The sequence below is a fragment of the Thamnophis elegans genome, chromosome 17, assembly GCF_009769535.1.
Source record: "Thamnophis elegans isolate rThaEle1 chromosome 17, rThaEle1.pri, whole genome shotgun sequence".
Taxonomy (NCBI): Eukaryota; Metazoa; Chordata; class Lepidosauria; order Squamata; family Colubridae; genus Thamnophis; species Thamnophis elegans.
In genome coordinates, this window is record NC_045557.1 from 12,675,870 (window position 1) to 12,702,740 (window position 26,871).

General features: G+C 50.5%; 1 protein-coding gene across 1 annotated transcript in view; it reads left to right on the plus strand.

Annotated features, from left to right (window-relative positions):
- CDC42BPG (CDC42 binding protein kinase gamma) overlaps positions 1-26,871 on the plus strand; it is a 119,032-nt gene that overhangs the window by 85,367 nt on the left and 6,794 nt on the right. Inside the window, exons 18-32 of the mRNA XM_032234334.1 lie at positions 3,904-4,052; positions 5,414-5,502; positions 6,430-6,500; positions 8,758-8,862; positions 9,798-9,998; positions 10,416-10,521; positions 15,214-15,347; positions 17,008-17,138; positions 18,069-18,150; positions 21,398-21,614; positions 23,194-23,256; positions 23,672-24,256; positions 24,509-24,511; positions 25,537-25,634; positions 26,513-26,597. Of these exons, the coding sequence (XP_032090225.1) occupies positions 3,904-4,052; positions 5,414-5,502; positions 6,430-6,500; positions 8,758-8,862; positions 9,798-9,998; positions 10,416-10,521; positions 15,214-15,347; positions 17,008-17,138; positions 18,069-18,150; positions 21,398-21,614; positions 23,194-23,256; positions 23,672-24,256; positions 24,509-24,511; positions 25,537-25,634; positions 26,513-26,597 (2,119 nt within the window). The remainder of the gene's footprint in view (positions 1-3,903; positions 4,053-5,413; positions 5,503-6,429; positions 6,501-8,757; positions 8,863-9,797; positions 9,999-10,415; positions 10,522-15,213; positions 15,348-17,007; positions 17,139-18,068; positions 18,151-21,397; positions 21,615-23,193; positions 23,257-23,671; positions 24,257-24,508; positions 24,512-25,536; positions 25,635-26,512; positions 26,598-26,871) is intronic.

The following is a 26,871-nucleotide window of genomic DNA, read 5'->3' on the forward strand; positions in this document are numbered from 1 at the left end:
TGAGTGTTATCTCATTGCGTCCAAGAACCAGGCACAAACCGACGAGGAAAAATGCAGCTTCTTCCTCTCGTGTTGCGAACCTTCCATGTTCGCATCTGCCAGAGCCTTGGCAGCTCCAAGGCCGGCGTATAAGCTAGGCTGGGAAACCCTGATGGCCCGGCTCAAAGGACACTATGCACCAACACCCTCAAAGATTGCCCGCCGCTTCGCGTTCCGCCGCAGGGTGCAAAGAGCTAACGAATCTATCAGCCAATTCTTAGAGTCCCTGCGTACAATGGCGGCCCAATGTGACTTCAGTAATTTAGAGGAAAACCTGGTGGAGCAGTTTGTTTGTGGGGTGCGAGATGTCAACTTGCGCAGCTGAATGTTCCGCCACCAGGACATTACTCTATTGCAAGCTGTGGAGACTGCCAGAGCGGCTGAGCTCTCGGAGCAGTCTACGGCGGACATCGAGCGGCTGCAACTGTCTTCGCAAATACCAGGTGGCACCCCTCAAGCTCCGCTGGTTTCTCAGGCGTGCCTGGTGGACGAACTGCCACCCCCAGAAGATCCATCCACGGAAGTCGTGGGCCAGCTAAGGGCACAACCCCGGCGGAAGCCTCCAGCCCCTGCAGCGGCACCACCAGCCGCAGGGTCCACCTGTATTAGCTGTGGCGGCCGCCACTCACGTCCTGCCTGCCCGTTCCGCAATACCATCTGCCACCGTTGTCAGTGGCAAGGGCACATTGCCCAAGTCTGCCGGGCATCGTTGCCGGCCCCCTCCTTCTTCCAGACGAATGGGCCAACCCAAGCGCAGCGCCGCCGCCAACCGCCGCGGCCAGCTCGAAGGGCAGATGACTGCCACAACATCTATCAACCGCGGCTTGCTGAGGGCACGGTCAGCCAGGCCTCCGCCGGAGCCCGGAAGGTCGCAGCCACTGTCCAGCTCGAAGGTCAGCCCTGCAAGATGGAGGTGGACTCCGGATCGTCCCGTTCCCTACTGTCCTGGGCCGTCTTCTCCCGCTTGTGTCCCAAAGTATCCCAAAAACAGCTTTTACCTGCCAAAACGACCCTGTGGGATTACCAGGGAAACCTAATTCCCACCCTGGGGTCCTTTCCCATTTCAGTCCAATACGGCTCCTTTAAGGGAAACCTGCCCATCCTGATTGTCAGGAAGGCTTTGCCAGCCCTCCTGGGCCTGGACTGGTTCCCTCCTCTGGGGTTATCTATAGGGGGGGTTCACCAGGTTCTCTCCTCCTCCCTAGAGGACGTCCTAGCCGAATTCGCTGACATCTTCGATGGCCAGCTAGGCTGTTATAAGGGCACCCCCATCTCCCTTAGCCTCGACCCCCAAGTCGCTCCAATTCAGCTAAAAGCCCGCAGGACTCGGAGATAGCGGCCTACGTAGGGCGCTGTGCTACATGTCAACTTTCTAGGCCCAACCCTCCGGCTGGGCCTGCTCGTGAGTGGGAGGCTCCGAGAGGCCCGTGGTCACGCCTCCACATTGATTTCGCTGGTCCCTTCCACGGCCAGAATTTCCTAATTGTGGTGGACGCCTACTCTCTGTGGGTGGAACTGGTCCTGATGGTCTCCACCACAGCCGAGAGCACGGTCCGGGCTTTGCGTAAACTGTTCGCGACCCATGGGTTGCCAGACATACTTGTGTCGGACAATGGCCCACAGTTCTCAGCCACCACATTTCAGGAGTTCCTGGCCGAGCAGGGGATCCGGCATGCGCCCACAGCCCCGTACCACCCGGCCAGTAATGGCCGGGCGGAGCGGGCGGTCCGCTCAGCTAAGGAGGCACTGGGCCGCATGGACCGGGGCGATTGGCAGGTGAGAGTGGCGGCTTACTTGTTAAGCCAGCATTCCACTCCCTGTCCGACGACCAACAAAAGCCCCGCGGAGCTCTTGATGGGCCGGCGTCTGCGGACTCCCCTGGATAGACTCCATCCGCTCTATTCAGGGGACCAGCCGTGCAACCTGGGGGTCATCCCTCCCCGTTCCTTCAGACAGGGGGATCTGGTGTGGGCCCGCTCCTTCACCGGGGAGCCCAGGTGGGTCCCAGCTACAATAACAGCCCTGACAGGCCCCTGTTCTTTCAGGGTCCGACTGGCCGATGGATCCGAGTAGAGGTGCCACTTGGATCAGTTGAGGAGGCACCTCCCAACGGAGATCGGCAACCAGGGCTCTCCAGGTCTAGACAACGCCACTCTACCAGGGTTGCCGAGTGAGGCCTTCACACAATCAGGCCTTGCCTATCCACAGCCAGACACAGCTCAATCCGAAGCACAACGACAACAGGCCTTCTCCACACCAGGCCCGGCCTACTTGAGCGCCCCCTGCTGGGAAGCGAGACTGTCAGCTCAAACCGCCATCGAAGAATCGCCGGCCTATGCTCCTATCCCCAGAGACACTCCCTCATTGTTGGACCCTATGTCTATGGACGCGCCACCCCGGCCCAGCCTACCTGCGATGTTGAGCCCGCCTTCTGGGCCGTGCCAAGATGGCGTCCCTCGGAGCTACACTCCCTTTGGGGAGGAGCTACAACGAGCAGGTCCACCTCCGCCGACGACTCCTGTTGAACTGAGGAGATCTGGGCGGGTCCGGCACCGCCCCGCCTATCTCCGTGACTACGCATGCTCTAGCCGGGAGCATGCGCAGAACTGGGGGGAAGGGGTGTTAAATATTCATGAGTTAAACATTCCATATTCATAACCTTCAAGCCAGCAACAGCCTCTTGCGTCCTCATTGGCTGAGACGCAACAGAGGCTGTTGCCGGCCAGAGTTACTTGCTGATTGGCCGAGGCTCTGACGTCAGCAGTTGCTGCCCAGTCCTCGGCCACTGATTGGTTCTCCCAGTTATATAAATACCTTGGCGTGCAGTTCCCCTTTTCAAATCGCTGTCACCTTCTTTTGTTGTTAATAAAGTAGTTCTTGTTCGGACCTCTGGCTACCGCGTCCTCCTTCCTCCAGAATACAAAACCTTCATTCTACTTTCTTTTCTCCTTTCTTTCCTCCCTCCTTTTTCTCCTGCCCCATTCCTCCTTCTTTCCCTATCTCCCTTCTTTTCTTCCTCCCTCCCCTTCCGCTCCCTTTCCTCCCTCTCTCCCTCTTTTCTTCCTTCAATCGTTCCTTTTTTCCTTTCCTTCTTTCCTCCCTCCCTCCCTCCATCTCTTTTTTCCTTCATTCTTTTTCTCCTTTCTTTTCTCCCTCCCTTCTTTTTCTCAACCTCTCTCCTTCTTTCCCTCCCTCCCTTCTTTCCTTCTTTTTCTCCTCCTCTCTCCTTCTTTCCCTCCCTCCCTCCCTTCTTTCCTTTCCTTTCCTTAAATTTTTCCTTTCCTTCTTTCTTTCCTCCCTCCCTCCATCTTCCTTCCTTTTTTCCTTTCCTTCTTTTCTTTCTTCTTTCATCCCTCCCTCTCTTTCTTTTCTCCTTTCCTCCCTCCTTTCCTCCCTCCCTTTTTTCTCCTCCATCCCTCCCTTTTCTTTCCTTCTTTCCTTCCTTCCCTCCCTCCATCTCTTCTTCCTTCCTTCCTTCCTTCTTCTTTCTTTCCTCCTTTCTTTCCTCCCTACTTTTTCTCCTTCCCCGCTCCCTTCTTCCTTCCTTCTTTCCTCCCCTCCCTCCCTTCTTTTCTTCCTTCGCTCCCTTTTTTCTTCCTTCCTTTCTTCTTTCTTTTTTCCCCTTCCTTCTCGCCTCCCTCCCTCCCTTTCCTAATCAATCTTCCCACAAGTGGGGTGGGGGACACACCTGCAGGGCAAATCCTTGGCTGCCCAGCAACACCCCACAGGGCCAGCTCCACCATTTTCCCCACCCCTCCCCCAAAAGCCCCTTCAGGGCCCAACAGTGGCCAGCGCCCAGTGCGCCCCGTCCCCCAAGCCTGCCCCTCGCACCAACTGCCCTCTCCCTCCGTCCTTCCCCTGCAGGACACCCTCTGGAAGGCCCGGCGGCTGCAGAAGGTGGAGGCCTCGGCCAAGTTGGAGCTGCAGTCGGCGTTGGAGGCCGAGATCCGGGCCAAGCAGAGCGTCCAGACGGAGCTGGAGCAGCTAAAGGTGGCCCACGTGGGGCTGGAACGGTGGGTGAAGTCCCTCTCTGTCCCCCCAAGCCCTTCTTTGCAGAGGCAGCTGAGTTGGCCCAATGCTAGACTCTATAGCCGTGAAGGCGGACAGGTGGCACATGGAGCCTTCTTTTGAGGCTGTTTTTTGCCCTCCGGAGGCTTCAGGGAAAAACCGCGAAAAACCGGCCCTATAGCCAAACCAGAAGTTCAGGAACACACTTCCATTTGCTCGTAAGGCCGTTTTTAGTCCTCCAGAGCCTTTAGGGAAGCCTCCTGAAGGCCCCTGAAGGCTCCGGAGGTGTTTTAACCGGCCCTACAAGCAAACCGGAAGTCCATTCCCAAACTTCCGGTTTGCCGGTAGGGCCGTTTTTAGTCCTCCGGAGCCTTCAGGGAAGCTCCTGAAGCCTCCAGGTGGGGAAGCTGTTTTCGTCCTCCCCCGGCTCCTAGAAAGCCTCTGGAGCCTGGGGAGGGCAAAAAAACACACCAAAAATTGCGGGGGGGGGAGCTGGTCGGGCGCGCATGCGCGCTGGGGTCATGTGCGTAGCATTGTGGGTGTGCCAAGCCCACGCACGGCCTCCCTGCGCTCCCCCCCTGCTTTTGGCATGCGATCCACAAAAGGTTCGCCATAACTGCTCTATAGAGACATACAGAGACATCCTCGACTTACGACCATTCATTTAGTGACCGTTCCAAATGGGACTTAGGATCGTTTTTTTTTTACACTCGTGACCATGGTCACGTGATCACAATTCAGAGGCTTGGCAACTGGCATGCACTTAACGACGGTCGCAGTGTCCTGGGGTCACGTGATCCCCTTTTGGCGACTCCTCTGACCAGCTAAATTCACTTTAACAACCAGGTTTACTAACTTAACTGTAATGATTCATTTAACAACCGTGGCAAGAGAGGAACATAAACTCACTTAACAATTGTCTCACTTAGCAACATAAAATGGGACAAAACCCACTTAACAATTGTCTCCCTTAACAACATAAATGTTGTCATCATAAGTTGAGGAGTCTTGGCAATGATTCATATTTACGACGGTTGCAGTGTCCCGGGGTCACATGATCCCCTTTTGTGACCTTCTGACACACAGTCCACGGGGAAGCCAGATTCACTTAACAACCATGTTACTGACTTCAATGACACTGATTCACTTAACGACGGTCTTGCTTAGCAGTGGAAAATTTGGCTCCATTGTGGCTGGACTACCTGTGCTTCTGGGAAGGAGCGGGAGAAGGAATACTTTTCCGAGCTCCCTTCAACACCCGGGCCAGGGCAAAGGATTATGGGAGTGGGAGTCCCAGGGGGCCGTTGCCACCTCCCCAGGTAACCCTTCTCTCTTCTCTTCCCACCTTCGTGGCTTTCCCCCAAAGACAGTTGCAGGAGGCTGAGCAGCAAAACCGGACTTTGCGTCAGGAACTGGAGAAGGCCAAAGGGGAGCTGAAGGCCCGCTCTCTGGAAGGTAAGAGGCCAGTCTGGATGGCCGCTGGGTGCCCCCTCTGAAATCTCCCTCCCCTCGCCCAAGCTGGCCAGACGTTTCGAAGGATTCTCCGGACTCGGGTATTCATCCGCTGATGGTCTTTGAGGCCTCCTTTCTTGGACGGGGGTCCCCCGACCAGTTAAATAGGAGCCAGCCGTATGTGGCAGCAGCCAAAAAAGCCAATTCTCGGGTTCCAAATAGCACCCAAAATTAAATCAGAGTCCGAGGCAAAGGATTCCTCCAAGTTCCAATTTATGAAGAGAGCCATGTTGGCACCGCTGGGAAACCCCGAATCTGAAAGCTTCCCGGTTTTCCCCACCTACTTAAAAGTTCACGATCTTTTGCCCCCATACCCACAAGTCCATCCCATGGTCCCATCTCCCACTGCCACGCTGGCAGCTTCCACCCATCCAGTTCCGGCAGAGGTCCAAAGACAAAGGATGACCTTGGCTTTCTAGAAAGAAAGTTGTTATGGCTACATCGCATCTAACTCCGTACAATTATCACTAGACGATACTAAGAAGAAAAATGGAGAGTTTTATAAAGTTTAAATGTTTAAGATATTATAATCATAATAAGTTTAGGGAAAGAATGTTAATATAAATGTGAAAGATGTGGCAAAAGAGGAATGGTGTTGCACAGAGGTGTTTGTACCCAGGCGACGCACTGCCTAAGGAAAGATGGAATGTTTATTTTTGTAATAGAAAAATAGTAAAACTTTTTATAAAAAGAAATGAGAAACAAAATGTCTTGCAGTTGAACTTTGAGCCTTCTACTGCTAATCCAAGGAAAGGTGGTGTTAATTCCATTAGCAAGCATGGAACAGGAAGTGATTAATTAAAGATGCAATAGCTCTAAACAGATCCAGAATCCTTTAGCATCTCAATTTTCTCTCTTTTTCTTAACCAGGTATCAAATCCCAAACCCCACTGATCCCGTTCTTCTTCCGAAGCAGCAGTGTAAGTTTTCACCTGGATCAGGTAGAGGTAGTCCTCGACTTATGGCCGCAATCGAGCCCAAAATTTCTGTCACTCAGCCAGGCAGCTGTTAGGTCAATTTTCCAATTTTATGAGCTTTCCTTGCTACCCTTGTTAAGCGAATCAGATTTTCCCCTCCTTGTTTTCCTCCCCAAAAGTTAGGAGTGTCTTCTACTTCAGAGCGTCTTATACGGTATATCGGCTGAAAAAAAGTTCTGCATTGGCAACAAGAAGGGCATCCGGCCATTAAAACACTCTGCTTGCTCAGACTTCACCCCACAAGGGGGTTACAGGGTTGTTAAAAGAATAAGATGATGATTTGCATTTTATTATTTGTGACCGTCACCAAAATCCTTGTGCACCTCTATCCTTGTGCTTCTTGACCTCTCAGCGGCCTTCGACCATGGTATCCTTCTGCGACGGTTGCGAGAGGTGGGGGTGGGAGGCACCGTTTTACGGTGGTTCTCCTCCTACCTCTCGGACAGGTCGCAGTCGGTGTTGGTCGGAGGGCAGAGATTGACCCGTAGGCCCCTCAATTATGGGGTGCCGCAGGGTTCGGTCCTGTCCCCCCTCCTATTTAACATCTACATGAAGCCACTGGGTGAGATCATACGCCGGCACGGGATTAAGTATCACCAATATGCAGACGATACGCAGTTGTATCTGTCTGCCCTGTGCCAACTCAGCGAAGCAGTAGAAGTGATGTGCCAGTGCCTGGAGGCTGTTAGAGTCTGGATGGGAGCAAACAAGTTGGCACTCAATCCAGACAAGACCGAGTGGCTTCTGATGTTCCCTCCCAAAGATTGGCTAACTATTCCATCTCTCAGGCTGGGGGGTGAAATTATACGCCCCTCAGAGAGGGTTCGCAATTTGGGAGTCCTCCTGGACCCACAGCTGACTTTAGAATACCATCTGTCGGCTGTGACCAGGGGGACCTTTGCCCAGGTTCGCCTGGTGCACCAATTGCGACCCTACCTGGATCGGGAGGCCCTTCAGACAGTCACTCACGCCCTTGTGACCTCAAGACTCGATTAATGTAATGCGCTCTACATAGGGCTGCCCCTGAAGAGTGTTCGAAGACTCCAATTAGTCCAGAATGCAGCCGCGCGAGTGATTGTGGGTGCACCAAGGTACACCCACGTTACACCTATCCTCCGCGAGCTGCACTGGCTGCCTATTGGTCTCTGGACACGCTTCAAGGTGCTAGTCGTTACTTTTAAAGCCCTACATGGCATTGGACCTGGGTACCTGAGAGACCGCCTCCTGCCGATTGCCTCTCTCAGACCAATTAGATCTCACAGGTTAGGTCTCCTCCGGATTCCATCTGCCAGCCAATGTCGGCTGGCGACTCCCCGGGGGAGAGCCTTCTCTGTTGCAGCTCCGGCCCTCTGGAACGAGCTCCCTGTTGAGATCCGGACCCTTACTACCCTCCCGGCCTTCCGCAAAGCCACCAAGTCCTGGCTGTTCCAGCAGGCTGGTGGGGCTGAGAAGCATCTACCTCCAAGGAAATTGTGAATGTTGGTTTTGTTTTTAATATGTTGTCTTTGTCTCGTTCCCCCATTCCCTTGTCTTTTGTGAGCCGCCCGGAGTCCTCTGGGAGTGGGCGGCATACAAGACAAATAAATAAATAAACAAACAAACAAACAAACAAACAAATAAATAAATAAATAAATAAATAAATAAAATTTAATTTTCAAGCCGCCCGCTCAAATTTCTGCAGATGAAAATAATCAACAGGAAATCTATGATATCGATATATCTAAAACACGGAGGCCAAATCAAATAATCTTAGCTGAGGTTTTAATGCTTTCTGCAATAAGAGTCTTTGATCTGCACCCAAATTTTCACCCTCTTTTAGGGGGGGGGGGAGTGCTTCTTATACTCTGAAAAATATGGTAGTTCCCAGAGAGAGAATTATCTGCCTCCATCTAGGATGGAACTCACAGCCTCCTGGGGGTGAGGCGAGAGCGCCACTTCTGGGCCGCCACATGACATAAAGCATGAAATGGAAAGGAACGGATAAATAAATGTAGCCCAGATTTGGGATGTGCAGTGTTAATGCTTGCACACAGTGGAAATTTTCTATAAAAATGGAGGAGGATGCAAAATAATTATATTGTGGCCTCCAAAAAAGCAGAGGAAGACAGAAAAAAGCCTGCTAAAGTTTGGGGCACGCAAGGCATCCCACAGAGGAGCCTTTAGCGGCCCAAATCCGGACGCTGGACGAGCAATGAGGCCTCTCCGTCCCCTTCTCTTTCAGAAGGACGCCATCACTTTTGGGAACAACCCCGACTCTCAGGACCCACGGAGATTGACCGAGGAGGCCCAGCTGCACCCTGAAGGCAGGAGAAGCCTCCGGTGCAACGTACGTCCAGGCTAGAATGGAGAGATCTTTCCCCATAGTCCTCGACTTATGACCACCATCTAACCAGGGGTGGGATTGAAAAATGTTTGCCACCAGTTCTTTGCACAGTTGCTGGGTGGGTGTGGCCAAGGTGGGCGTGGCCCACTCGGCCTCCTGCACCATGCCCAGGGGGGCGTTTACGCCCTCCCCAGGCTCTGGAGGCTTTCCTTCAGCTTCCAGGAGGGTGATAATGGCCTCCCCAGGCGCCGGAGGCCCGAAAGGGGCCTGTTTTCGGACTTCTTGGAGGCCCGTTTTTCACCCTCCTGGAGCCTTTCTCCCTCTCTTCCTTCCTCCATTCTTGTTCTCCTTCCTCCTCCCTCCCTCCCTCTCTCTTTCTTTCCTTCCTTCTCCTTCCTTTCTTCCCTCCAACCTTCTCCTTTCTTTTTTTCCTTTCTTCCTTCCCTCTCCTTCTTTTCTTCCCCTTCCTTTCATCCCACCCATCCACCCTTCTCCTTCCTTCCTTCCTTCCTTCCTTCCTTCCCTCTACCCTTCTCCTTCCTTTCTTTACTCAACCCTTTTCCTTCCTTCCTTCCTTTCCTCCCTCCCTCCTTCCAGAAGTTGTGTCTGCTCTATCACTGCAGGTTTTCACAAAGAGCCTGGACAGCCATTTTTTTGAAATTGTTTCCTATCTGAGCTGGGGGTTGGACTAGAAGACCTCCAAGGTCCCTTCCAATCCGTTATTCTGTATTGCTCTTATTTTCTTTGCCAATTCTTACATTCTCCCTTCAGGGTACAATAAAAACCCAGCTCAAAGACAGAGATAGAAAGGAAGAAAGATAAACCCTTTGCTTTCTCCCTGGCCCCTTTTCTTCATTCTCTGTCCAGCTGGCATCGCTTAATAAACGATTTCGCCAAAACAATCAGCAAAGGATTGATAAAACGTGGCTTGGGGCTAGATGTGGGGCCGGAGGACAGTGGGAAGAGATTCCCCCTTGAACCTGGAAAAAAAATATGGGCAAAACTCAGAAACCAGGTTAGCGCAAAGTATTTCAATTTCTATGTTTTCTGCTCCCCGTAACTTCTTCTTACGCTTTTGTGTTTTTCTCATGCAGGCAGGAGCCCCCGTTGGCGAGAGTGGCCATTCGGCATCCCTCAAGGTGAAGACTTAAGGGCTTCATCGTGAAAGTTTTTGAAATTTAAAAGTTTGTTGTCCTTTTTCTGCAAAGAAAAGACATATATATTGGAGGCTTTCAAGAAGAGACTGCACTGCCATCTGCCAGAAATGGTGTAGGGTCTCCGCTTGGGCAGGGGGGATGGGGTTGGACTAGATGACCTACCAGGTCCCTTCCAAGTCTATTAATCTGTAAAGAACAGAAGTTGCCTTCGGAGGTGGTGGGAGCTTCATCCCTGGAGGCTTTCAAAAAGAGACTGGACTGCCCTCTGTCAGAAAGAGTATTCGGTCTCCTGCTTGGGCTGGGGGTTGGGCTAGATGACCTCCAAGGTCCCTTCCAACTCTGCTAATCTGTTAACCTGAAAGCATCCTGCAAACTTTCTCCCTGTTGTTTTTTTCCTAGCCCAAAATGCACAGCTTCAAAACCCACAGCTTCTCGGCCCCCACCAAGTGCATGCGTTGTACATCGCTGATGCTCGGCCTGGTCCGCCAAGGCCTGGCGTGTGAGGGTGAGTGGCATCTTATGGGGCACCGTACATGGGGAGGAGGGGGACAAGGAAAGGGGGGCAGGTTGGGAATGACTCCCGAGGCCCCCCAAAACACAGACCCTTATCACGGCAATCTCTCTACATTCCTGTTTGGCACGTTTTCATTGTGGTGCATGAGGACTAGAAACTTAACTTGATTGCAGGAGAACAGACCATAGCTTAATTAAAAGCCAGGGAAATGATTGCTCCAGCTGGTTCTTCGCCTACAGCTTAGCTATGATGTACATCAAAAGGCTTTGGGTAATCTCAACTAAAATGATAGGGAATTCTGGGAGTTGAAGTCCACACCTCTTAAAGGGCCATTTCAAGCAACACAGTGACTGACTAGGGAATTCTGGGAGTTGAAGTCCACACCTCTTAAAGGGTCATTTCAAGCAACACAGTGACAGACTGGGGAATTCTGGGAGTTGAAGTCCACACCTCTTAAAGGGTCATTTCAAGCAACACAGTGACTGACTAGGGAATTCTGGGAGTTGAAGTCCACACCTCTAAAAGTTGGTGAGGTTGAGAAAGAGAGGTTGGAAAAGTGGTTACAAGCCTCCCCCTGATTTTTGGCCACTCTAGGATAAGGTGACCAGACGTCCCGCTTTTGGCGGGACACACCCGCCTTCCAACGCATTTTCCCGCGTCCCGCCCGCCTTTTTAAAAGGCACGCTTTTTTTGGCGCTCGCAGCTCCCGCCCATCAGCTGCTGGGCTGGCTCATCGTTCTGTTCTATGCTACCTACAAATTTAAGCCAGCCCAGCCTGCCGCTCATTGATTTGATTGGCCTGGACTCCAGCCAATCAGTGAGCTGGCTAGGATGGAAAACTTTAAGCACGCACGAGGGTGTTTAAAATTTTCCATCCCAGCCAGCTCACTGATTGGCTGGAGTCCGCTTAAGCACGCCGCGCAAGTTGTGACTCTCACGAGTCTCCATTTCATTTCGCCTCCGCTGTTTGTTTTTGCTGCACTGCCCTGGTGAGTAACTCCGGTGCCGGTGGGAATCGGGAGGCTTCGCCGCTTCGGGTGGGCGGCGGTGGCCTTTAGCAAGGGAAGGGAAGGCCTTCCCTTGCGAGCTACTCATGAGAGGAACGGGGGGGGGGGGAACCGGGCAACCTGAGAGAGGGGAAGATCGTCCCTCCCCGCAACTCCCCGGATTTTGGAAGCCGGGTGTGTGTGGAAGGCGGGGTTTTTGAGGAAAGCGCTTGGCCATCCCTGTTAGCCGCAGCCCCAGACGGAGGAGTGAAGCCCGAGCTTTCATTGGCATTCCCGCCAGTCGCAGCGGGGAAGCCGGCATCGGTGACTCCGAGGTGCGCTAACTGAAATGCGGTCTTCCTTTAGTCTCTGCTTGCAGTCTCTGGGATGATCGTTGGCGGGTGGGGGAAGCGAGGGCGCAGCTGAGCCGGGGAGGCAGAGATGAGAAGTGAGGGCTAAATGCAAAGCGCGCCGAAGAGAGCAAGCGAAGGATCCCCAAAGCGAAGGACGGGCGGGAAGCGCTTGACCAGCATGTCAGAAGGAGGCTGGAAGTGGCTGCAGAAGGGAAAAGAGGCGGCCACGTGTATCGGTTCTCCTTGCGGAGGTTCGTAGCAAGGCTGCAAGGGTCCGCTGGCAGGTAGGTTTGGGCGGGGCGAAGGCCTCAGTCGAGGGAGTGAAAATGGGTGGGGAGGAAATGGAGCCGAGCCCGGGGCAAGCAGGAAGATTAGCCGCGAGGAAGCCACGGTGCCTGCCCTCCAGCTCAATGGATACCTGGCCGGTAAACTCATGGTACGGGCGAGGGTTGGCCGGCTGGGGGTGGGGGTGGCTGCTGCCGAGGCCTCCAGCCTTGCAATCCTGGGCGGGAAGGCGAAGGTTAGCTCCGGAGCTGCGGAAGACCGTTGCACCGGGAGGCCTCCGCCCTGGGGATCCCCTGCTCCACCCATTCGGATTAGCCCCAAACCCAAAGGAGCCTGGGCGCAGGGGTGCAGGCCAGGGATGACGGGGTTTGGGGGCTCGGAAAAGGAAGGGGTTATCTCCCCCTCCATTCGTCTGTCCCGCTGCAGAGCTCCTCCCAGGGGAGGGGGAGGCGGCGAGTGCGCTGATCCCCGTTTGCAAGGGAAGCGCCGCTGCCCACCCAAAGCCTCCCAATTCCCACCACCGGAGTTACTCACTCACATGAAGCTGCCCGCCCTTCCCTTTTTCTTTAAACGAGCTTCAGTTTCCGAGGGGGGAAAAAAGCTTTATGTGCCACCATTATTGAGTTCCTCATCAATTGAGATCCGCCCACGATCAACTGAGGCACCTGCAAAGGCATCACATCGCCACCACCCATGTTCACGAGGCGCCAGGCATCGCAGGGCACAGAGGAACTCAGCAGACAGACGGGAGACCGAGGGGGTGGGGGAAGAAGAGATCCCGTCCAGGGTAGGCTCTCCGCTTTTCCCTCTTTTTACCCTGGATGGGATCTCTTCCTTCCCCCCTCCCCCGGTCTCTCTGCTGGGTTCCTCTGCGCCCCCCAACTGGCAACGGTCAATTCCAGACCCTCTAACTGGTAAATAGACCAGTGGATGCGTGCAGGGAGGAGGGGATATATTCGTTCCTGCGCATAGTCCACTGATTAAAATACTTGCTTTTTTTTGCCCGAGCTCTGATGCTGGCAAAAGAAAAGTCCTTTCCTTCACCTGAATCCCGCCCGAGCTCTGATGCAGGCACCGTGGGGTCCATGCAGGGAGGAGAAGAGAGATTCCTCCCAGCGCACACTCCACTGACTAAAGCGCTTTCACGTGCAGAAAGAATAAACTGACAGTTGGTCGGAGGGAAGGTGGGGGTGGGATGGCAGCTGAGTGTCCAAGGAAGCCAACCCAGACGGGCATCGCAGGGCGCAGAGGAATCCAGCAGACAGACGGGAGACGGGGGGGGAGAGAGGGAGGAAAAGATCCCATCCAGGGTAGGCTCTCCGCTTTTCCCTCTTTTCACCCTGGACGGGATCTCTTCCTTCCCCCCTCCCCAAGTCTCCCCTCTGTCTGCTGGCTTCCTCTGCGCCCTGCAATGCCCGGCGCCTCGTGAACATGGGTAGCGGCGATGTGATGCCTTTGCATCCGTATTGAGGTTGGCATGTTTCCGGTGGTGCTCTGGGAGGAGGGGGAATGATGGAGGGGAGGACGGCGGCGCGGCGGCCCGTGCCTAGAGCGGAGCCAAAAGAGGTCCGTGACGGTGGCTCGGAGCCGAACGGGAAGAAAAGGCGCTGCAGGCCTGGGGAGTGGGGGAGCGGGAGGAGCGCTGGTGGTTTGTTTTTGGGGTGGGGGGCGTGACGGGGAAGGGGGTGACTGCGCGGAGAGGCTCAGAGGCGGACCGCGCAAGCTCCCTTTCCCAGCGCACGCCCCTCTCAGCACCGTCCCCATCGACTGCCAGGCGTATCCGCCTCTGAGCCTCTCCGTTTTGTTCCGAGAACTGGCTGCTTGGTGAGAGGAAAGGGAGCTCCCTGGGAAGCGAGAGCAGCGAAGAGGTGATGCAGTTGCAGAATTCCCCGACACTCGCTTTTTTTTAAAACCCAGCCTACCTCGTAGGGTTGTTGTTACGGGGCTAGACTAGGAAAGGCAGCCTCTCTCCCGTTTTCGAGAAAAAGTAAGGATGTCCATCTGGTAGAACAACCACCTGTGCAATTTGGTGGCGATCCGCGAACGTTCAAGCCATGTAATGCGTGGGAAGGCATAGAATAAAGTTAGCATACTTGAAGTGAAATAGGCTTTGGTTATGTTTAGGTTGCATTAGCTAAAATGTGCCAATACCATCCTTGTTGGTAAGAATTGTTGTCATGTTAGAAGAATGACTAAGGCTGACAGCCTAATCTACTCTGTATTAAATAAATAAAATGGATGGAAGGAAATGAAAGAATACAGAAAAGGTTGGTGAGGCCTTTAGTGGCCTATGGATGAGAATGGTGGCTGTTTAGTAAGAAAATCTGTTTGGAATGTGCATATATATTCATATGTGGCCATAGCAAAATAATAAATAGAAATAAAAAAGCATGAGTGATTTTTACTGTTTTTGATGAAAGTGAGAGGATTAGTGAAGGCTTGGTGCAGCAAGGATCCCACTATCTTACTATTTTATTTTTCTTTATGTACACTGAGAGCATATTCACCAAAGACAAATTCCTTGTGTGTCCAATCACACTTGGCTAATAAACTATTCTATTCTATTTTACTCTACTCTATTCATTTCTATTTCAATTCTAACAAGGAGTTTAGCTTCTCTCTCTTGAAAATGTAAGCTGGCATAAGGCATTATAATGCAAGTCTCAAACAGTTCATTTAGTGACCAAAGTTACAATGGCATTGAAAAAAGTGTCTGATCACCATTTTCACACTTAGCGACCATTTTCACACTTAGCGACCATTTTCACACTTAGCGACCGTTGTAGCATCCTCATGGTCACGTGATCAAAATTTTGATGTTTGGCAACAGATTCGTATTTATGATGGTTTCAGTGTCCTGGGGTCATGTTTGACAAAATATAAAATTTTTAATCAAGCGCCCCCCCCCCCCCCCCCCCCCGGTCAATGGTGTCCCTCTTTACCAATCTGAAAATCTGGTCACCTTACTCTAGGACAACACAGCTCTCTTCCTGCAAGGGCTAAGTAATTTAAACAGACCAAGAAAACGTTTTTTCTCGCTTTTCCCCCTTCTTCTTCAGCCTGCAACTTTGTCTGCCACGTGTCCTGTGCGGCCGGAGCCTCCATCTGCCCCATGCCCCCGGATCAGCTGCAGAAAACCCTGGGGGTGAATCCGGTAAATGGAACTGGCACCGCCTTTGAGGGGTATTTGTCGGTAAGTGTTGTGACCCAACAGCGGCCGGCTGAGCTGTTGGTGGAATCTGACGGCGATGACCACGATGGGACTGCCCTGGAGGCTGAGGAAGACTCTGGGGGGTGTTCGGAGTCAGAGCAGGGACTAGAGATGCCTGTTGGCCACCAGGTGGCGTCTGAGTCAGGGAGCAGTGAGGAAGAACAGAGGGAGGCTGACCCTGACGTACGTATGCTGCGAGGAGGAGGGAGCAGCTTTGGAAAAAGGCTCACAGAAGGAAATAGGGACAGGTGGCTACTGATTAGCCCCTCCCGGAGAGCTTATAGGTGGAGCAACAGGAGGGGAATTTTACAGAAAACAACAATTTACTGATCCAGCCATAGAGAAAGATTGGGAGAAGATTGTTTCATAGCGATAGCTTTCTGGGCTGCCAGCCAAGGGGTTCCTTATCTCCCTCCTTAGTTGTGGCAGACAGCCAAGTCTGCGTCCATATATATTGTAGAGGCTTGGGACAGAACAGTAAGAGACTCAAGTTTGTTGCGTAGGGCAGATCTTGGGAATGGCAGTTGTCGTCCAACTTCAGGATTGTAATTCAAAGTTTGCTTGACCGTGGGGAAAAAAAAAAAGCTAAGGGGTGGGCTGGGTTAGAGCCTGGGTGGGACACCACTAAGAGATCCGAGGCTGGAAGCTGGATTATGAATTAGAAAAAAATGAGCAAGATGGGAATAAATCTTTTCCAGACTAAATATGAAGTGATAGCATAGGGCAGTGGTTCCCAAACTTGGCAACTTTAAGACTTGTGGACTTCAACTCCCAGAATTCTCCAGCCAGCAGAGCTTCTGGGAGTTGAAGTCCACAAGTCTTAAAGTTGCCAAGTTTGGGAACCACTGGCATAGGGCTGTGATGGCGAACCTATGGCATGCGTGCCAGGGCTGTCATGCAAATACCTCTCTGTGGGCACATGTGGCGTTGCCTGGTTTCCGGGGCACACACGCCAGCTGCTCTTCATGGGTGAAAGAGTGCCAGAAAACGGCCCGAAAAACGGCATGAAAATGCTCCCCCAAAACAGCATGAAAACAGCCCAAATAAACAGCATGAAAATGGTCAAAAAACCGGCATGAAAAACAGCCAAAAACCAGGCCATTTTTCAGGCTGTTTTTTGGTTGTTTCCTGGCCAATTACACCCTGAGAACAGCCAAAAATGGCCCCAAAACAGGCATGCGCACACCAGCTAGCTGGTGTTTGGGGTTTCTGGTGCCCTGGCACACGCAAACATGCACATGGAAGCATGTTCCAGTTTGAGCACTTGGTGCTAAAAAAGATCGCCATCACTGGCCTAGGATGTAACAGGTGGAAGATGGTTAGAGAGAGATCCAATTGGAACTAACGAGAAATTTCCTGACAGTGAGAACAATTAATCAATTGCCTCCGGAAGATACGGGTGCTCCAACACCGGAGGCTTTTAAAGAAATTATTGGACATCCATTAGTCCGAAATGGCAAAGGGTCTCCTGCCTTGGGTATGGGGTTAGACTAGATGATGTCCAAGGTCCCTTCCCGCCTTGTTTATTCTACGTCCCATACTCTGAGTGGATCTCCTGCCCTGCAGGAATGAAAATATTTCCTGGACTCGAAGCTGCTTCTCTGGCGAAAACGAGTTTGCCTGTTTCTCTTTTTATCCCAAGGTGCCCAAACCCTCCGGGGTGAGGAAGGGCTGGCAGAAGGCCTTCGTGGTGGTCAGTGACTTCAAGATTTTTCTCTTCGATGCCTCGGAAGGGAAGATCTCACCGGGTGTCATGCATGTCACAGATATGCGGTGAGTATATCCTGGCTGGGGGATTCTGGGAGTTGAAGTCCACCCCTCTTAAAGCATGCTGGCTGGGGGATTCTAGGAGTGGAAGTCCACTCTTCTTAAAGCATGCTAGTTGGGGAATTCGGGGAGTTGAAGTCCTCCCGTCTTAAAGCCTGCTGGCTGGGGGATTCTGGGAGTGGAAGTTCTCCCATCTTAAAGCATTCTGGGAGTTGAAGCACATGCATTTTCAAGTTGCCAAGTTTGAGAAGCTCTGGCTTAGATTGATGGCAGCCTTCTTAGATAGGCAAACCCAGCAATGATGCGTAGAGTGGCTTTAGAGGAATCTGAGGCTTGGATCAGATTGATGGGCCACATTAGGCTCCTGGGATGGAAGTTCCCAACCTCTATGATATTACACTTAGACATTTTCTCTACTCATTGATACTAAAAAGATGTTGGGACTCTAGAAAGAGTGCAGAGAAGAGCAACAAAGAGGATTAGAGGCCTGGAAACGAAAACAGACGATGAACAGTTGCAGGAACTGGGCATGTCTAGTTTAATGAAAAGAAGGACCAGGGGAGACATGATAGCAGTCTTCCAATATCTCAGGGGCTGCCACAAAGAAGAGGGAGTCAAGCTATTCTCCAAAGCACCTGAAGGCAGGACAAGAAGCAATGGGTGGAAACTAATCAAGGAGAGAAGCAACTTAGAACTGAGGAGGAATTTTCTAACCGTGGGAAGAATTAATCAGTGAAATGACTTATCTTAAGAAGTTGTGGGTGCTTCCTCACTGGAATTATTCAAGAAGAGACTGGACAGCCATTTGTCCAAAATGGCACGTCTCCTGCTTGAGCAGGGGTTAGACTAGAAGACCTCCAGGGTCCCTTTCCAACTATTATACTGTTATTCTTAATCACTGCCCATGAGGAATTGTTTTCTTACTCATTTTGACAGGGATGAGCAGTTTTCCGTGGCTCCTGTCCTGGCTTCCGATGTCATCCACGCCAACAATAAAGATGTGCCTTGTATCTTCCGGGTAAGAACCAGAAGGGACAATTAACATCCGGAATGGGAATGCCTTTGTCTGGTACCCAATGGGGACCTTCGAGTTGTGGTTAGTGCAAGATCTCAGAGCAATGAACGAGTCCTGTTGAGTGGCCTTTGAGGGTCTCCCAGCTCACTTGCAAAGAGAGCACAGATTCTAAACCAGTGTTTCTCAACCTTGGCCCACCTGAAGATGCGTGGACTTCAACTCCCATTCGCTGGCTGGGGAATTCTGGGAGTTGAAGTCCACGCATCTTCAGGTGGGCCAAGGTTGAGAAACACTGTTCTAAACTGTGGTTTCTCCATGTGGGGCAGCTGCTGAGTCCCAAGGGGGGCTTCCCAGGACTAAAGCTCAAAAAAGGGGGGGGGTCTGTGCCAGGTTTGTGGGAAAAGAGCCTCTGAAAAATCAGGATTTGAAAATGTCTGAAGGCAGTACGCTGAAAAAAATAAATAAAAGCCTATACGGTGGCGACAAGGATGTGTTCAAAGCCCCAACTGGGTTTTTTTGACATTCAATTTTTTATTAGTTTATCCAAAAATCGAATACCAAGAAAAATGAAAATAATGGGGAAGTAGGGGAGGGAAAGTGGAAGAGGAAAAAGTGTACGGGAAAATGGAAAAAGAAGAAGAAGAAAAAGCATTGACTTCGGACTCTTGTGAGCCCAGTAGAATAAGTTTACCTCATCTTTTTTACTTTTGCAAGATGCTATATGTAGGTAGTCAGTGGAGCCTCAAATTTCTGTTGCTAAGCGAATCGTTTGAGTTTTGACTCACTTTACGATCTTTCTCGCCGCAGTTGTTGAGTGAATCCCTGCTGTTGTGAAGTTAGTAACACGGTTGTTAAGTGAATCTGACTTCCCCATTGACTTTGCTCGCCAGAAGGTCACAAAAGGGTACGGCAGCTGTCATAAATACGAGTCAGTGGCCGCCAGCATCCTAATTTCAATTGTGTATCCATGGAGAGGCTGCAATGGTCGTAAATGTCGGAAATGGTCATAAGTCACTTTTTTCAGTGCCGTTGTTACTTTGAACAATCGCTAAATGAACTATTGTATATACTAGCCATTTCTTTTCTCTTTTTAATTAACAAATATGTAAAATACACACACAACTTAGACGTACACCACATTTACACAATACAATACGAACAGGAGCTTCCTGTTCTTTCTAATAGCAATCATCAATCGATACCGCTCACCTTATATTATTTCCCCTTCTATTGTATTTCATTTGGATTTCACCATTCTTAACCCTCTTATTTTACTCATAACTTTATTATTTATGCGTTTTGTTATATTCTTTCATTGATTTTTGTTTCTTTCCTCCATCCACCTTTACCATTTATCCCATATCTGGTAGAATTCTGATTCTTCTTTTCCCTGGATTTCTTTAGTTAGTTTGTCCATTTCAGCACAATCCATAACCTTTCTTATTATTTCATCTTCGCTTGGAGTTAATTTGTTTTTCCATTGCTGGGCAAAGGCAATCCTTTCCGCTGTAATTATATGTAATATTAAATACTGGATTTCTTTTTTGTATTTCGCAGACATTATTCCTAATTAAAAAAAACTTCCAGTTTCCATTCTATTTTAACCCCTATTATTGCCTCCAGCCAATTTTTGATCCTTTCCCAAAATTTTTTAGCCTCCTCACAGGTCCACCATAAATGGTAATATATTCCGTGTATTGATTCGCATTTCCAACATTTTGGGGAAGTATTTGTTAAGATTTTAGCTAACCTTGTTGGTGCCAGGTGCCATCTGTAAAACATTTTGCACTGGTTTTCTGTGTACGCAACTGATAGTGTCATTTTAAAGTTTGTTCCCCAAAATTTTTCCCATTTGTCTAATTCAATATTATAGCCAAAGTTCTGCACTCATTTTATCATTTGTTCTTTCACAATTTCCTCTTCCATTTTATACTTCAGGAGAAATTTATATATTCTCCCTATCATCTTTCTATCTGCGCTTTGAATAATTTTATTCAATTCGTGTGGTTGTGTTTCAACGTCATATAATTTAGTATCATTATTGTATTTAGTTTTGATTTGGAGGTAAGTTAGCCAGTCACCTTTTTTTTAAAGATTTTTATTAACAAACATGTAAAATACACACACACAAAAATTAGACATAACACCACATTTATACAATACAGTGCGAACAGGAACTTCCTGTTTTTTATCTTAGCAATCATCAATCGATATCGCTCACCTTATATTATTTCCCCTTCTATCGTATTTCATTTAGATTTCATCATTCTTAACCCTCTTATTTACTCATAACTATTATTTTTGAGTATTGTTAAATTCTATCATTGATTTTTGTTTCTTTCCTCCATCCACCTGTACCATTTATCCCATATCTGGTAGAATTCTGATTCTTTCTTTCCCTGTATTTCTTTCGTTAATTTATCCATTTCAGCACAGTCCATAATCTTTCTTATTATTTCATCTTCATTTGGGGTTAGTTTGTTTTTCTATTTCTGGGCGAAGGTGATCCTTGCCGCTGTAAGTATATGTAGTATTAAATATTGGATTTCTTTTTTGTATTTCACCAACATAATTTTTTTTTTTGTATTTCACCGCCAGTCAACTTTTTTTAAGCAGTCATTTTTAAGTTTGTTCCCCAAAATTTTTACTAGCCATTTCTATAGGAACAAACAAAAACATATCATGGCCCGTCGGCTGCCAGAGGTAGCAGCAGAGCCAGGCAAGGAGGAGGGGGAGGCAGAACCGGGGCCTTCCGTCCTCCCCCAGGTGGAGAGGCAGCTGCCTTCAGGGCCTGAGCTGAGGGAGGGGGAGGAACAGATGGGGCCCAGATGTGCTTATGTGCAAAGAGGAGAGGAGAGCAAAGGAAAGGAATAAGACGGCTCTCAGGGAAAAGCAGACGCAGACACTATCCAGTCCCTCCCTGGCTGGGAAATAAATAGGAGGAAATAAATAGGAAATGAACAACCGCTCGTTTTCAGTATACAGCAATTTGGATTTCTTGGATTAACTTGGTTTGTTGGGACTAATTATGTTTGGTTTTTTTGTTTATCCTTGTGAATAAAAAGACCTGTTATAAAAAGGGGTGTCAACTCTCAGTGCCGTCATGGGGACAGAATGGGGGGGGGGATTCCACGCATGCTGTCGGCGGAGTCAGATCTCAAATTACTACAGCCGGTTTGGGAGGGGTGCAGCTTGGAGCATTGCCGGGCACTGGCTGGCATCCTGCTCACTTACCCCATTCCTTCCGCAGGTGACGTCCACTCAGCTCTCCTGCCCTCCCACCACCAGCTCCGTGCTCTTCCTGGCCGACAGCGAGGCGGAGATGCAGAGGTGGACCCAGGTGCTGAGTGAGCTGCAGCAGCTGCTGCGACAGAACCGGCACTGCGACCGCGCGGTCTACGTGCTGAAGGAGGCCTACGACAACGGGCTGCCCTTCATCCCCCACGCCCTCTCAGCCGCAATCATAGGTGCTTCCTGAAATTACGGTTCTGGGAGATCGGAGTGGGTGGGTCTTGTTAGGGGTCTCTCCGTTCGGAGACAGAAAGTAGTGCAGCGGAATGTACACCGAGAGAAAAGGAACGTTGCTAGTAGTAGAAAACACACGAATAGAGTCTCAGACACTGTCAGTAAAAACAAGTAGCTTTATTACTACTAATAGCTTCACAAGCAGTGATAGTAGATATTCGTCCAAACACAATTCAAAGAACAAACAATTGCTTACAGTCGCAGTTCACGTTCCAGCCATCAAGCGAGTAAGTAGTTATCAAGCAGAGAGAGGGAGTGAGCTTTCCTGACTCCCTCTTATTGCAAAGTTAATCACAGCTGATAAGTACATTCACTCATTTAAAGCAACATCGACCATTTGTTATTGTATACAAATCTATATTGCCTACCCAACACTAGGAGTATACTCCCAACAGGTCTGGTCTGCTCCCCCAGTTTCTGGAGCAGGGACAGTGGCCTTGATTTGCGGTGGAGTGCACGAAGGGGTCTCCAACCTTCCCAGTTTTATGGGTCAGCACTGTGGGTGGGTGGGGGCCAGTGATGAGATACAACCGGTACACCTCAGTACGGGCATACTGGGGCCTTCTGGGGGCACCAGGTACTGTTCCGGTACAGTGTACGGTGGGCCCAGCCACCCGCCCTCCCTGCCTGTATTTGAGCTGATCGAGGCTTTTGCGCATGCTCACGGAGCATACGGCATCTGCGCGATGCTCCACCCAGCAGCTGAAGCATCGGGGGCTGTAAGTATGCATCCGTGTGCTACGCGCAGGCACATGGTGGACGCCGGGCCGTGTAGCAGCGTACTGGTTGCAACGGGATCCGGAACCCATCACGGGGGGTGGTGGTGCAAATGGTTGTGTGCAAGCAGTGGTTGTGTGCACTCTTGTGCACAGCTCCAGCGGGTGCACATGAATGCCACTTGCAGAAATGGAGCTTCCCTGTAAGGATCGCCTCTCCTTCTAGCTTAAGAAAGCGAAGACTCTTGAAACGGAGCATTTCAAAAGGAAGCTTTTTTTAAGCCGAAGTGAAAACAATAAGTTCAAAGCAACGTCTGAATCCCCTTAGGCAATGCAAGTGGAATTAAAGCAGTCGAGACCCCTCCCATTAGTCGGAATGCAGATTTTAGCCAATACACAAGTGTGAAGATGGTTCCTTTATCAACCGCCCTGAGAACCAAATTCCCATCTTCCTGGTTAGACATTAAAGTGGACCGTCCCACATGGCCATCATAAACATTCCCCCCAAAAGGTGATGGGATCTCAGGGTGCTTCGAAACCAGTTGTAAAATGTCAGTTGTCACTGGAACTGCTAATAAATCGACTCCAAGGCCCCCCTCCTCCCAATTGAATGGCAGTGTCACTTTTAGGGATCGGACATTCCCACTCAAACACGAGCGTGCACCACTCATGCAAACGGAACTTCCCGTGTTCGCCCACTGCTTGTGCAGTCCGGTTCTGAATGGACCATGCCTCAGTATCGCAGCCTAGGGGTTGGAGGACCCCGGTCTACACTAATTGTGACAGTGTGTCTTTTTTTTTACAGACCGGGAAAGGCTTACTCTGGGTACGGATTACGGACTTTTTCTCATTAATCTCAGGACAAACGGTGAGCAGTTCACTCTCCCTCCCTCCCTCCTTCTCTCTCCCGCTCTCCCTCTCTCCCGCCCGCCCCCCGCTCTCTCCCGTTGTTAAGTGAATTTTGCCCCATTTTACGATCAGTGAATCGTTACAGTTGTTCAGTTAGTAAAATGGACGTTAAATTAATCCGACTCCCCTGCTAGTCAGATCGCAAATGGGGATCACATTAACCCCTCCCCCCACTGCAACGGTCATAAATATGAGTCAATTGCCAAGTGGCCGAATTTTGATCACGAAGTTGCAATGGTCATAAGTGTGAAAACAGCACATCCTAATGTTCACATCACAATTTTCCTGCTCCTGATTTCCCGCTATTGTGGCTGGAGAGCTTTGTGGGGGCTGCAACTGCCAAGCCCTGACCATGAGCCTCGCTTCCCCTCCAGATGTGCTGCGGGTGGGCGACTGCCGGCGGGTGCAGCTGCTGCTGGTCTCCCCCAAAGCTCAGCTGCTGTCCGTGCTCTGCGGCAAGAACCATGGGCTGCGCATCTTCTCGTGGGCGGAGCTGGAGACCCCCGAGGCGCTAGGAACCAAGGTGGTGGAGGCCAAAGGTTGCCAAGCGGTGGCCGTGGGGCTGATCTGCCGCGGCATGACCCCCGTGCTGTGTGTGGCCTGCAAACGGCAGGTCCTGTGCTTCCAGCTGACGGCCACGCACCCGCCCCACCGCCGTATCAAGGAGATCCAAGCGCCAGGATACGTCCAGTGCCTGGATGTATTGGGGGACCGGCTCTGCGTGGGCTACCCGTCTGGCTTCTCCCTCTACCCTCTGCTCAACGAAGGATCTCCGGTCAGTCTGCCTCACGCGGACGACGTTCGGGCAAACGCCGTGGCCCAGATGGAAGCGCTGAAAGCCGTGGAGGTCAGCCTGAGCGAATTCATCTTGTGCTTCAGCGGTTTCGGCCTCTACGTGGACCCGCACGGACACCGCAGCCGAGCCCAAGAGCTGATGTGGCCAGCCACTCCTCTCAGCTGCTGTGAGTGGGTTGCAGATTTGGAGGAGGGCGGGGGCTTTGGCTGGGTACGAAGGGTGCGGTGGTCCGTCCATTCTGGTGGGGCCTGTGTTTGCCACTGGGCTCTATCAGGGTTCCAAGTAACACGCTCACAGCAAACAGAACCAGTGGAACAGTTTGCCACTAGAAATTGTGGGTGCTCCATCACTGGTCATTTTAAGAAGAGACTAGATAGTCACTTATCTGTGTAGGTCAGTTTTCCTGCTTGAATAGGGGGTTGGACTAGAAGACCTCCAAGGTCCCTTCCAACTTCTGTTATTCTATTCTATTCTATTTTCAGTAGGAAAAATAGGAAAGGGAAGAGTGCAGAAAAGAACAAAAGGCGGTGACTTCAGATTCCTTTTTGATGCAGTAAAACAAGATACTAACATCCAACCTCAACTTTCTATTTTTACATAATAGCATAAATTAGCCATTTCGCTCTTAATAAATCTATCTAATCGGTAAAACCCAAAGTCAAAGTTTCATATTTTTTTCCCACCTCGAGCACAAAGTCCAGAAGTGGTTTCCAAGTGCAATCAAAAGCAAATTATTGTTTTTCTTTGATCAAAGCAGTCAATGTATCCATCTCTGCTAACTCCATCAGCTTTTGCAGCCATTCGTCCCTTGTGCCAATTGAAATGCCCTTCCATTTTTGTGCGTGACGTAATCTTGCCGCCATCAACATATATAATATCAAAGTTTCCCCCAAAAATCTTTTTCCATTAAACCCCAAAGAAAAGTTTCTGGTTTTATCTTTATATTCACTTTTACGAATCTTCTGTATTAGAATATGAATTCTACTCCAATATTTGTAATTCTAATTTAATGAGGCGTGGCCAGAAGTAGGTTCCTGCCAGTACAGACCGGTTCAGCCAAATAGGTAGTAACTTGGCCTGCCACGCCCCTGAACCGGTTCTCTTCGCGGTGCTGTAGGCACTGCCGTCTTGTTTTTTACTTCTGCGCATGCACAGAAGTATTTTTTAGTACTGTGCATGCACGTGGAGCACGCATCAAGGCATGTATCAATCACGCATCAAGCACACACATGCGCAAGGCAAACCGGCAGTAGCAGCCGCCGGAACCCACCCCTGGGCATGGCCCCTTGGCTACAAAGCCCAGCCCGTGGTGGCTTATTTGGTAAACCAGCATGAAGCCGATCGCAGCGTAATCGGCAGGATTGCGGGAAGATGTGGGTGGCCGCCAGCATGAGGGGCATGCTTGGCACACTGGCATTAACCCTGCGCTCTTTCCTGTTTTAGGTTACAATGCTCCTTATTTGTCTGTATTCAGCGAAAACAGCCTCGATATCTTTGACGTCCGGAAGGCGGAGTGGATTCAGACTATCTGTCTGAAAAAGGTGCGCCATGTTCTAATGAAGGAAGGAAGGAAGGAAGGAAGGAAGGAAGGAAGGAAGGAAGGAAGGAAGGAAGGAAGAGCAATAGCACTTAGACTCATATACAGCTTCACAGTGCTCGGTCCTCATTTTACCCTACTTGGAAGGACAGAAGGTTGAATCAACCTTGAGCTGATTTGAACTGCTGGCAGTCGGCAGAATTAGCCTGCAATGTTGCATTCTAACAAGGAAGGAACAAAGGAACGAATGAAGGAATGAAGGAACGAAGGGAGGGAGGGAGGAAGGAAGGAATGAGGGGAGGGAGGAAGGAAGGAACGAATGAAGGAACGAAGGGAGGGAGGAAGGAAGGAACGAAGGAACGAAGGAACGGAGGGAGGGAGGAAGGAACGAAGGAACGGAGGGAGGGAGGAAGGAACGGAGGGAGGGAGGAAGGAAGGAATGAAGGGAGGGAGGAAGGAAGGAACGAATGAAGGAACGAAAGGAGGGAGGAAGGAAGGAACAAAGGAACGAAGGAACGGAGGGAGGGAGGAAGGAACGGAGGGAGGAAGGAAGGAAGGAAGGAAGGAAGGAAGGAACAAAGGGAGGGAGGAAGGAAGGAATGGAGGGAGGGAGGAAGGAACGGAGGGAGGGAGGAAGGAAGGAAGGAAGGAAGAGCAATAGCATTTAGACTTATATACAGCTTCATAGTGCTTTTACAGCCCCCTCTAAGCGGTTTACAGAGTCAACAATCTAGGTCCTCATTTTACGACCTCGGAAGGATGGCGGGCTGTGTCAACTTGAGCGTGTTGGGATTTGAACTGCCAAACTGCAGGCAGTCAGCAGAGTTAGCCTGCAGGACTGCACTCTAACCACCCTGGCTCATCCCTGTCTCCTCCGCTCAGGTGCGCGCACTGAATCCCGAGGGCTCCTTGTGCACCTTTGGCAGCGAAAAAGTCCGGCTGACCTACCTCAGGAACAAAGCCGCAGGTAAGGAGGGGCCTCCAAGCAGGTAAAGCACGAAACCCAGGACTTTGCGGAGGGAATTCGAGGCTGCATTCCCACAACAGTCCAACTTAGCTTTAAGTGTGATTATTTTGGGAATCTGCAGGTTTATTTATTAAATTTGCTTGCTATCCATCTCGCTGAGCAGCTTACATTAAAATGAAACCAGAAATAAATAAATAAATACACAGACACACACACACACGCTTGCAGCAGTTCTTTGGTGACTGTTCAAAGCTACAACGGCACTGAAAAATCT